Below are 12,016 nucleotides of genomic sequence, written 5' to 3' on the forward strand. Positions count from 1 at the left end.
TTTAGGCCTTGATTTAATGACCGATTCTAATTTTTTTCTTTTGTAAAAATTTTTATTTTTTCCTAGAAAAAAGCTTGTTATTCTTTGCATGGTAACTACTACGACTTAACTTAAAATTAAAATGTCTCAATGCTAAATGGATCCATCTGTTACCAAGGGAGATGCATCTATTTCTTACACGTTTATGCTCTTCACGTTCACGTTTGTTTCCTTCCACGTCTTAAGCAGCGAATTACCTTAGCCTTCGTTTTTACTCACAAACAGAAAAACAAAGGAGCCCTCCCTGCCCTTCCAACACCCACCCATTTCTCATCTTGGAATAAGGGCGTTGTTGAAGAATTGCGTCCGGGGACAGACTTCCCCGGCGGCAGGTTACCTGTGCCGTACAGTCACAGCGAGCTCCGCAAAACATTTTTAGCGGCTGCGCTGCTTTTCGGGCCCGAGGGCCCCAGCTGCGAGGTCTGAAGGACGCCCGCGGACTGCCGACCCGGACACGGGCCCCGCAGGCCCCACGGGGAAGCCGCGGCCGGCCGCCGCCGCCACCCGGGCGGCCGTGGGGCTCGCCTCCCCCTCGCGACACGTCATAGCCGCACCCTCACGCCTATTCGCCAGTGCGCTGTACGTCACCCGGCGCGACGGCTGGCGCTCAGCGTACGAGCGGCGGCGCCGTACCCGTGCCGTGAGGGAGGTGGAGGCGGCGCGATGGCGGCCCGGAGCGGGTGTGCGGGCCTGCTGCTGCCGCCGTTGCTGCTCGGGCTCCTGGCGGTGCCGCTGCCCGAGGGCGCCCGCGGATCGGAGGCGGTTGGGACGGCGGAGGCGGCGGGCGGCGCGGGCCCTGGGGAGCGGTTTAAGATCGAGGGCCGGGCCGTGGTGCCCGGGGTGAAGCCGCAGGACTGGATTGCGGGGGCGCGGGTGCTGGTGGACGGGGAGGAGCACGTCGGCTTCCTGAAGTGAGCGCCGGGCGGGGCGGGGCGGGGGTCTCGGCGCCGGTCCCGGCGGGGGGCTCGGAGGTGCCCGCTGTCCCCCGCCCCTGAGGCCTCCCTCCCGTTGCCGCGGCCCTAAGATGGCGGCTGGTCCGGCGGAGCCGAGCGGCTCCCCGCCAGCTCGCGCCCGGCTCTGGCGTTGCTGGTGCGCTGGCACCTCGCCCTGCCGGGCGCTGGGGGCGGGCGGGCCGGCAGCGGGGGCCTGCAGTGCGGCGGGGGACGGTGTTCTCGGCCGCCTGCAGGCGTGGCCGCGCGGATGGCTCAGGCCGCTGGCTTTTTAGCCATGAAAATACCGGTGCTGACTTGTAATTTGAAAAACCAAACGCATTTGGCATTAAATTATGGAGTACGGTGTTTGTTCTCAGCTTTTGTGGGTTCACGTTCTGTTACTTATTTTTAAGACCCTCACCTTAGCAAAGAACTTACTCATTCTGCAGAAATGTTTGTTTGTGGCAGAAAGTTACGGTTGTAGTTATTTATTACAGGACCTGTGAAAAACTTACACTGTACTAGTGAAAGCCGTTTCAAGGGATATGGCTTTATTCCTTCACACAACATCATGGAAATCTATTTGGAAGGTGTAAAGAATCCCATTAGCTTATTCACTCTCAGGTGGCAGTGGGTATATTCACATCAGCAAATGATCTAGAGCCATTAAGACAGAAGATGTCATCAGAATTAAGAATTGAATTAATCTCATAGTTTCAAGCTAATTCTAAACTTTTTATTGTTTTTATTACAGTATAATACATTCCTTTTAAAATTATGTGTTAAAATGGCAAAGTTTATATGGAATTAAGATACACCATCATAAATACCAATCACTTTTAATTACTCCTGCTGCAGTAAAAGTTGAACTGAACTTTGACTCTGTGAACTGTCAATAGGTTAACACAACAGATTTTACTCTGCAGAGCTTGCAGGATCTTGTCAGTGTAGCACCTGATAAGCCAGTACCACCAAGCTGCGAGAGCCTGAGATCATATTTAGGAGCTGATGTAATAAATACCATGGAGTTGGTTAGTTTTCAGATGCTTGCTTGGAACTCAAGTTGTCTGAAATATGAGGAAATAGTCTTAGCTAAGAGCATACCACATTTAAGACAGTGCAACCTAAATATCAAGCTCTATTGATTACATTAATTGGATATGTCTATTTATAGACTTATCAAATCACATCAATATAAAGCCAAGCAACTCATATAATATGAGTTAATCAGTTCAATAAACATATTTGTAGATGTTCCGCTATCATAAGCATGGTACCTTTTAGCAAAAAGGCTTTAATGTTGGTTGAGGGGTTTTTTGTCACTTGTAATGACCACAGTACTGAATGGCCGTATACTTTTAGAAGTACGCTGTGTTAGAAGAACAAACAGTTTTCTTAAATAACTGTGGTATTCCAGGCTCCTTAGAAAGATATTTCACTTTCAGTGACAGATTTAAATGTATTTGGTATATCAGAAGATATATTTGTCACCATCTCTCAGGCAGGTTTTGATTATATATTACATGGATGTCATTCCAGTTATCCAAAAAGAGGAAGATAATTATTTGACATTGCTTTTTGAGTATTTCAAGAGTCATTTTCTAGTACAAGCATTTTTATAAATCTGCTTAGTTTCCCCACTGTAATAAAAATGAAACTTTTTATTCTGAAAAGGCAGTATTTGGATACCAGCATATGAAGTGAGAATTTGCTTTGTCATATAAATAAATCTTCAGAGAAAAACCTGTCATTGAATTTTATCAAAATAATACTGTAAAGAATGAAAAATTAACATGAGATTCCTAGGGATATGTCCTTAGAGCAGCTGCGATATAAGATAGCGTGTAAGCATTCTTAGGGGTTCTTAGGGATTTAGATCATTACATAAAGTATTAGTGAAAACCACCTACACAGTACTGTTTGTATGCTTCTGTCTTCACAGTAGGAAGGTCCGTAAGTGATGTACGGCTTTGAGGAAGAACTTGTGTGAAGGACATAAGGAAAAAATTCTTTCTGGAGGCTCACTTTTAAGAGGGTTCATTTATTTGTTTTCCTCATGCAAGTTTGTAATGTATTGGGTTTTATTACTTTTTGTCTTAACTTTGGGTCTTATTTTTAGGAGAGAAATCTTTTATCTTAATTTTAAAAGGTTAGAGAGCACTAAGTCTTTCTTACTGAAACTTCTGGAAGCATGTAGGAGGAAAACTACAAGCTTCTGTAATTTAATGGCAACTGGTGCTGAAGCTTTCAAGTGTCCTTTTACTAATATTTTCACTGAATATTGAAGTTCCATATTTTAAAATAAAAGCAGTCTGTATAAAAATCCCTTCTGTGTATATGTTCAGGGATCTTAGTTTCCTTATTGTTGTGATAGAGCTTTCCAGCGTGGGCTAGTCCTAAAGGGAGCAATTAAAAGTAAAAACCTCTATTTTGTAATAAAGGCACAAACTGCAATTTTTGTGCCTTGTAAGTCATGTCTAATACCTACCCACACTATGTAGGATGTCAGTTTTGGGTTGTTTGTTTTTTTTTTGCTTCCAGCAGAAGTACTGAAGCAAAGTAGACTTCATTGTATGTCTTTCAGAAAGAGGAATGAAGGTCTAAGTTGATCCTGCCATCTTTTGAATACGTTAAATCTAACCATTTCAAATCTTACTTAGGCTGTTAAATTATTCCTCCAGCAAGATAATAGCTTCAGGGCATAAGAAAATCTTTAACGTAACTGGAAATTTCTGCTACTGTTGTGGCACACATCGATGACTTTAAGGGCCTTGATTTTGAGTGCTGACCAATTTAAATCTTCCTCTTGGTTATTGTTGTAATATAAGATTTATTATATAAACAATACTATTACAGTGTCATCTTTAAAAAAAAAAAAAAAATGCAAGCACCCTGTCTTACGTGCTGGAGCACATTGAAATGTAGTGGAACTTACTGTTTTTTTCAGGACAGATGGAAGTTTTGTGGTTCATGATGTACCTTCAGGATCCTATGTAGTGGAAGTTATATCCCCTGCTCATAAATTTGAGCCTGTGCGAGTTGACATAACTTCAAAGGGCAAAATGAGGTGAGCCTTTCTCATTTGCTTCTGTATTGATCTATTATGTATGCCTGACAGCACGGTATAAGAAGTAATGTAAAGAATACTATAGACGTGATGTTCCATTTCAGACCTTATATTTCAGCTTCTTTTAAGATCACCTCTAGGAACATATCTTAAAATCTTTCGTTCATGTTTATGGCCTTAAATATGAGAAAATGGATAAAAAGAGGTCTTACATTTTTCTACTTTTGTTATTTTCTTATGCAGCTATCCTGAAATGAAATCTAGGCATAAATCAGTTACATGCTTTTATCTTCTGCCTGTACTTTTTTCTTCCTTTTCTTCTTCCCTTTTTCCTTTCTTTTTTGGCAAATGCTCTGTCAAGGCTTGGCACAATGAAATTCTGATTCATTCTAATTCTAAATTCTGAAATGTTTCTGTTACACCTCGGTAAGATACTCCTTACGGTTACGGGCAAATGCAAGTAGTTGCCAGCCTGCAGTATTTCTGTAACATCGTTAGCTTTTTTTTTTTAATGTTACAGCCAGATACGTTATCCCTAACAACTATACCTGTACATCTGTAACTGGACACTATTCAGTAATACAGAAAAATGGTATCCTGTCTAAAAAGGTGATTTTTGTTTAAATGAACATGTTTGTAGTTCATTTTCCTTTGTACAGGCACACATGTAGTGTCTTAACTTCAAGTTTCTCTTTTACAGTATCTTATTAAAGATGCTGTACATTTTAGAAGTACAAACATCAATAGAAACTCTGCGTCAGTATTTTGAGGGAAAGTTAAAAATTGAAATCTCAAGCTGAAAACAGAGCAAACAGTCTGTTTATAATAATAGTAGCACAATTTGTGCTTAGATTTTTTTCTAAACTTTTAGTTTATTTTTATACTTTTTGGGCAGTATCTCATTAGCAATGATTGATAGGTAATAAATACAGAAGGAACTCAGTGAAATAGGCACAATAGTGTATATAACCTCTCACTTAGAACTGTTTTGATGGATGAGGACTAGAGGTAACAAACTTGACGTTAATTAAATTGCTAGGATATATTTGCAGAGCAAAGTACCAGTAGACTTGACATCTCTACCAGTGAAACAGGTAGAAACCATAAAGAGGAATACAGTTGGGAGATAAATGAAAAAATGTGATACATGGGAAAATGTCAGCTGGGATTTTTTTAAGAGAAGTTTTGCCTTAAGAAATACTGGAATTCTTAGAAAGAGGAAATAGCATGTGGGTAATGGGTATGTTTGGTAAGATCTACCTGAAAATCTCAAAAGCTTTTTAAGAAAATACGTAGTCATAAGGGAGGAGAGAAAAACATTCTATGGACAGATATGTGCTGAAAAATTCAGAACAAATAAATGATTTCTCATAATGGGCAGAAGTCATCTCTGGGGTTGGACAAGGCGACTAAATATTCGTAAATAATGAAAAATGGGTGAAGAGTGATAAAGTTAGATGATAGTACCAAGAAAACAATATAAATGCTAGTGAAGAATACTAGTGAAGAACTATGGAAAGACATTTTAAAGTACTGAAGACTGAGATTCAGTATTGGTAAATGCAGAGTAATGCACTTAAGCAAAAGGTAGCATTAACGTCATATATAAATAATTGTTGCCCCAAGCAAACTCTGTTTAAGCTATGCTACCCTGTTCAAGGCTGTACCTCGTCTGTGTACCTTGTAGCTTTTCTTGTTCGTTATCAAGGTGAGAAAAAATATTTTGGAGAAGTCACTTTTGAACAAACAGTTCTGTTTCTGATCTACAGGTCTGTTTTCCAATTGTTTTTCAGGCTGCTTAATAGCTAGCCTGGAAAAAAGGTAAAGTATCATTTGATTCCATAAAGTATGCTGCTGAGAGAAAGTAGCTTTTGAAAAGTGAAGCCTAGCTGACACTGCCTAGCACATAGTTTTGTTTGTAGTCTATTATTAAAACTTTGGAATATTATTAAATAATCTCTTTTGTTAGAGATTGTATTTATATTTTTAATTATTTACCTCTTGCTTATTAGAGCAAGATATGTGAATTACATCAAAACCTCTGAAGTTGTCAGGCTGCCATACCCACTCCAGATGAAATCTTCTGGACCTCCTTCATACTTTATAAAGAGAGAATCTTGGGGCTGGACAGATTTCCTCATGAACCCTATGGTATGTACAAGTGACGCGCAAAGATTCAAAGCATGCTAAGGATACAAATACAGGTATTCTTCAGAATACTGAGAATAAAGTAATTGATAAAAGATGTGCACGCTTTGCTCTTCTGAGAAGATTGTTTTATTTCTTTGTTTTATACTTGTTTTACAAGAAGAAAGTTTTTCTATGACATTTCCTCCCCTATATACCCACACTGTTAATGTATGCCTCCTGAAAATAGCCCATAGTCTGATTCCTTTGACAACATGATGTTATTCTGGTAATGTGGAGATCAACGTGTTGCAAGCTTGTAACTATAGGAGTTGAAAGAGGTAACAAGCATTTCATGGTCCAACTTTGAAATCTGTTATTTAAAACGTAATACATAACTATCAGGTTTCTTTCCTGACAAGCGAATTACTGTTACTGGGTTACTGACTTAGAATGCAGTAGTTCTAGAATTTGGCTGTTCAGCTAAAACCTTTATGTAAGTTTGTCTAAAAACGTGTGGCTCAATAAATAAGCTGAAGAAATATTTGCTGTTTTATATGTAGGTGATGATGATGGTTCTTCCATTGCTGATATTTGTTCTTTTGCCTAAAGTTGTCAACACGAGCGATCCTGATATGAGGCGGGTAAGTACATTAAGTTGATGCAGACATAGAAAATAAAGATAATGACATTTTACGGTATGGAAAAGTAATAAAAACAAAACTGGGCTTTTAAAGAAGTCTTAATGGGCATCACTTATTTAGTTAATAGAGTGTTGCTGCTCTAACAATGAATTCTAACATTTCTGACTCATTAATTTGCAGTTAAACAGCACAACACAGAATTAAACTGTTTGGCAGGCTTTGAAGGTATTACAGTATGAATGGTGTTTTCCAGAGTTTCTTTAGCATGATAAATATATTTCTGAAAGGCTATTTTTTCTATAAATTTGCAATGTATTTCTGCACTATGTTTAAATCTAGCACTTCATTTTTAGACATCATTTAGTAAGTGTCAAGTGTGTTGAGAAGAGTACAGTGTGGGGTTCTCTCATCTGTCAGTCTAAACCACGTAGTTTACAAGACTGTTAAATCCAGATGTCACAATAGTGTATATGATATGGAGTCTTAATGTAGTCATTAAATTATCTGATTTATTGTCCTTTCATCATGCAACATGCCGAATAGCAGAAGGCTAGGACAAAATGGAGATTCAAGGTGTTTGCCAAATCTTTTCTTATTTTTAGAAGTATTCCTTGTCTGTCTTGGGTGGCTGCTTTTTGAGGGTTTGGTTGATTGAAACTCCTTTTCCTCTAAATGACCACTGTCTTCAGTAGTACTTTATAGGTGTCTGAGGCATTTTTTCTTTTTAAGTAATACCTGTAAAAAGCATATCAGAGCTATGTAATGCTAGTTCGGCTTTAATTTTGATTAAAAACAGATATGAAGATATGCTGGATATCCATGGCATGTTACTCAAACCAAGCTGAACTTTGGAAATTGAATTTTTAAAAAATCACTTATTCCTTTTTTTCACTGATCTGACACTGCTTACAGTCAGGCTGTTCTGATGGTAAATCATCAGAACTTCTGATGATTTAGTTGTTACTAGCTGACTGATATGACTTATTAAGGAGGAATTTTAAGTTGAAGGAATCTTGCTTGTAATTTAAATGATCTTTAAAAAATAGGAGAAGGTAGCTTTTAAGAACTCAATTGTAATGGCATTCTCTAGATGACCATGTATTAAATTCTGAAGTATATATCCAACTTCTGTTTGCTTGTGGAGGGTATGGAGCTTGCATTACATTCTTCAAGTTAGCTTGTTTTTTCTTCATGGAATCAGCACAGTACTAGTTCATATAGCAAGTTAAGATGTAGTAGCTGTGCTCATTGTAGAGGCATTAAGTACAGATATAGTATAGATGCAGTAGTAACAAAGGCGACCATAACAACTTCTGCTTCATTTGTAGCTTGAAAAGAGCTGTATCTTTCTGAATAGTAACCAGAAGAGCAATGTGACAATACCACATTAAATTGGCAATTATTAAAAGCATTATCACATTGTGGATGTGCAGTTCAGCTGTTGTGTGCATTAAAAGTACTTCAGGGTTTGTTTTAAACCATAATAATTCATCTTATAGAGCCACTATGCTAAACTCTAAAGTTACATTAAGCTTAGCTGGATATATGGTCTCATATTAAAATCTTTCCTTTATGAAACAAAGAAAACATAGCTGCTGTACACTCATAGCTTGATGTTACAAAGCAGGGCAATAAAAATACCTAATCCCTTCAAACAGCTTCAAAAATTTGTTAGATTTAGCATAAATAATACTAATTTGAAAACAGAAACATATGTGAAATCTGAGAAGACAGAACTGAAAATCTAAACAAAAGTGTAAATTTTAAAATGGAGGAAAGTAATGCTGAAAATAAGTTATGGCACTTTTTTCTTATAGAACTTTTTTTTTTAATCAGGTGGTTGCTCTGTAAGACTGCTTAAGACATGGTTACCTTTTTCCATACACCAGTGCTTTTAGTTTTGGGGTTTTATGTTTCTGTGTGTAGCTGGGCATTTGGTTGTGGTTGCATAAAAATATGTAGCAACATGTACACTGGAGGACTACAAATAGTAAAACAGTGTTTGGGAAAATTTAACATCTTCCTGATACGATCTTGCAACTGATGCCTTAGAAACAGCCAGAATTGTTATGCACTATTAAGGTTATTTAATCTCGGCTTGCAGGAAATGGAGCAGTCAATGAACATGCTGAATTCCAACCATGAGCTGCCAGATGTCTCTGAATTCATGACAAGACTTTTCTCTTCAAAATCTTCTAGCAAGTCTGGTAGTAGCAGCAGTAAAGCAGGGAAAAGTGGTTCTGGAAAAAGGAGGTAGTTAAATCTTCCTCCGAAGCCTGAGTTTGCACAACTGTTTGTTATGTGGTATCACCTTTATTTGTCTTGAAAGATTAAAAAGCCACTACCGTAAACTTCAGTCAGGCACAAAATATGGTATGCTACAACTGTGGTGTGTAGCTTTTTTTAGTCTATATAAGCTGTTTTGTACTTGACAGTAAGCAAAAGAGGACATGGCTTCGATACTGTATCTGTATAAAGTTATTGATGATACTGAATTAACAATATTGTTCTGTAGATAATTCTAAATTATATGATGTGCTAAATAAACAGTAATGAATGTCTTAATCATAAGACAATGTATAGAAAAATTTCAAAGATAATAGAAGTGGAGTTCCGTCTTAAGACAGCTTTAATGTTTTATACTTGCTGTTGAGTTCTGAAATGAACAAATCCTCCTCCTAAAATGGAGTCATGGGTTTACTGAGTAATTTGCTCTATCAGATTGTCATATGTGTTACATATAAAATAATTTTATTTTACGTTGTTTGCTGCCTGTACACTTTAGTTCAAGGACTTTTTATTGCCCAGTTTTATTCTGATCACCTTTCTACTAAAAATTCTTGGGGGGAGGGGAAGAAAGCAAAGCATCCTGCATCAGTAAGTCTTTTAAGCTCTGTCAAGTTAATTATGAACCCAAGGTATCTAAGTAACATGATGAACGATTATCTTGGATTTTTCCCTTCTAAATCACATGTATCACTTCTGCAGCACTTTGGGTTGTTACTGTTTTCTGTGTGCTAGGCATTCATCTTATCAGTGGTATGATTTGAGGTGAAATACGGAACAAAATTTTTAAAATTAAAGGAAAAACATAGAAGTATAGTAGGAAGGTAAATCCCACTCATATTTTAAATTACGTTCCAAAGTACATGGCTATCTCTAGACATGCTGTCGCTGGCAAAACTTTGTTCTCTGAGCACACCTGGGTGTCTGTGCTGCAACATCCTTTCAAGCAACCCAGTAACTTCAGAGAAAAGTTGAAAAACTTGATAGTTTTCCACTAGATGAACATTTACAAATTAAAATGACAGTAATACTTGCCAAACCCCAGTAGCAATTTTCCATAACTTTTTTTTTGTGTAAGAGCTGTTCTTTTCCATTTTTACAATTGCTAGCTTCTTAGGCAGCAGTATCCATGCAGCATGAATAATGTATATCTGATGCCAAAAATGGTATTTAACATTCACCTAAAGTACACCTGAAGCAAAATCAGTTCTAATGTATTTATTTGTTCTATTAAACAATTGGGAAGGCTATAAATTGTCTTAGAATACATACTTGGAAGTATGCTGTGAAACATAAAAGCTGCAAAAGAATAAGTATTTGTTCATAGGATTAAGTCAACTTTTAAGTTGTTGGAAAGGAAATAAACCAGTGTTTTTTGGACTATGAAAGATTTCAGTCTTTACAAAGCAAGCTGCACATTTTTGGTCTTGTTTTTGTTTGGCTTGAATGGTCTTTGTTTTGTATATTAAGTAAAGTGTATCCAATAGAGACAAGAGGATATGTGGATATTCTTGCTGGAAGGACTTACTGAAATGAATGTCATGTTGCCTTTTTTTTAAAAAAAAACAACAACCCAAAACAGAACCCCACAGCTAAAAACTCCTCTTTCAGCAGCATCCTACTACAAAACACATAGGAAAAACAGGGAGCAGTTCTTTGAAGACGGAGCAGTTAGTTTGTTACTATGCTGTCCTGGAAAGTACAAGCTATGGGTTGCTTTTGTTTAACAGTAATTGGCATGACAATTAAATAGCATTGACTTGTAATCACACTTTGTTCAGTAATTAATCATACTGATGCATTTTCCCTTGTTACAAAGCTAAGAACAACAGTATTTCTGCCTTCTTTCATTGTGTCTGTTCACAGTCTTGATCTATCTATAAGGGTGAATGGAGAATTCAGGCCATGAAAAGAAGAAAGTCTTTGTTAAGAGTTCAGAGTAAAAAAAATTGACAGGAACTGTAAGGATCCTAATAAAGCTTTGGAAGGAGCATATGGAATATTCAACACTTCTCTTTTTCCTTTGAACTCATATATCAAGATATTGGCAGTTTCTTTGTGAATCAGGATCAGATGCAGTGTACCATTCCCCCACTTCCTCAATAGAAAACTCTGCTGCCTCCCTGGAAACCTGTTGTCTGAACAATCGAAGCCCAAAAATCTTGTTACCTAATGTTATTCCCTCGATCATATACATTATTCCTCTCCTTTTCAGTCACCTTTGTGACGAAGCGATATGTGGAAGTGTATTGGACTGCTGCTGAACTCATGCCAGATAGAAAGGTACCGAGTGAGTTTGTTGTAAATTTATAGCTGGAATCAAGTGAGAAAAGAGGTTCCAGGCAGAGTGCCTTGGTCTCTTAAAGTTGTAACATGGGTTTGGAGTATCGTAAACACCACTATGCAAAGCTTATTTGATAGCTTTCCTATTGCAGTTACTAGTATAATGCAAGATTGTCTTTCTGCAGAAAGTAAATGTTTGCTATAATACAGTTTTAATTCCTTGTCCTTATTTACAGATTTTTAGTAGTCTTTCTTCTGTGATAGGTCGGACATCTCCATTTTCCCAAAAAACATAGCCGCCTTTTAGTGAGGCTGCTTGAGAGAACATAAGGCAGGTGGTACCGCAGAACAGGAATCAAAGATGTACAGAATCTGCATGGACTATAGACAAGCTGATTTCCTCATTGCCAGAAGGAGGAAGACCTGCTCCCTCAGCTTGGGCTGGGTAATCCTGCTGCCTTCTGCCTACAAGTTCTGGTACTTCTCAGGCTTTGCCATTCACTGACTTAAGAGAAATTTGTACATCTTTCTTCTGGATTTCTGTTACGTTTTAGACAGTTAAATTAGTTCACAAAGGATTGAAGAAATACCAGAGCCAGCAGAAAGTAAGCACCAGAGACGGGTATTCAGAAGCAGGA

The 12,016-nt window shown here is 38.0% G+C and overlaps 1 protein-coding gene across 1 annotated transcript; it reads left to right on the forward strand.

The window, feature by feature from the left end:
* The first annotated feature begins 637 nt into the window (after nt 1-637).
* On the forward strand, nt 638-10,649 carry EMC7 (ER membrane protein complex subunit 7). Its single transcript, XM_064460134.1, has 5 exons — nt 638-950; nt 3,919-4,038; nt 6,051-6,189; nt 6,729-6,809; nt 8,914-10,649. Exons 1-5 carry the CDS (start codon nt 703-705, stop codon nt 9,064-9,066), a joined length of 741 nt encoding a protein of 246 aa, XP_064316204.1. The 5' UTR covers nt 638-702; the 3' UTR covers nt 9,067-10,649.
* Nucleotides 10,650-12,016: the final 1,367 nt, after the last annotated feature.

This window comes from Phalacrocorax carbo, chromosome 9 (genome assembly GCF_963921805.1).
Source record: "Phalacrocorax carbo chromosome 9, bPhaCar2.1, whole genome shotgun sequence".
NCBI classification, from domain to species: Eukaryota; Metazoa; Chordata; class Aves; order Suliformes; family Phalacrocoracidae; genus Phalacrocorax; species Phalacrocorax carbo.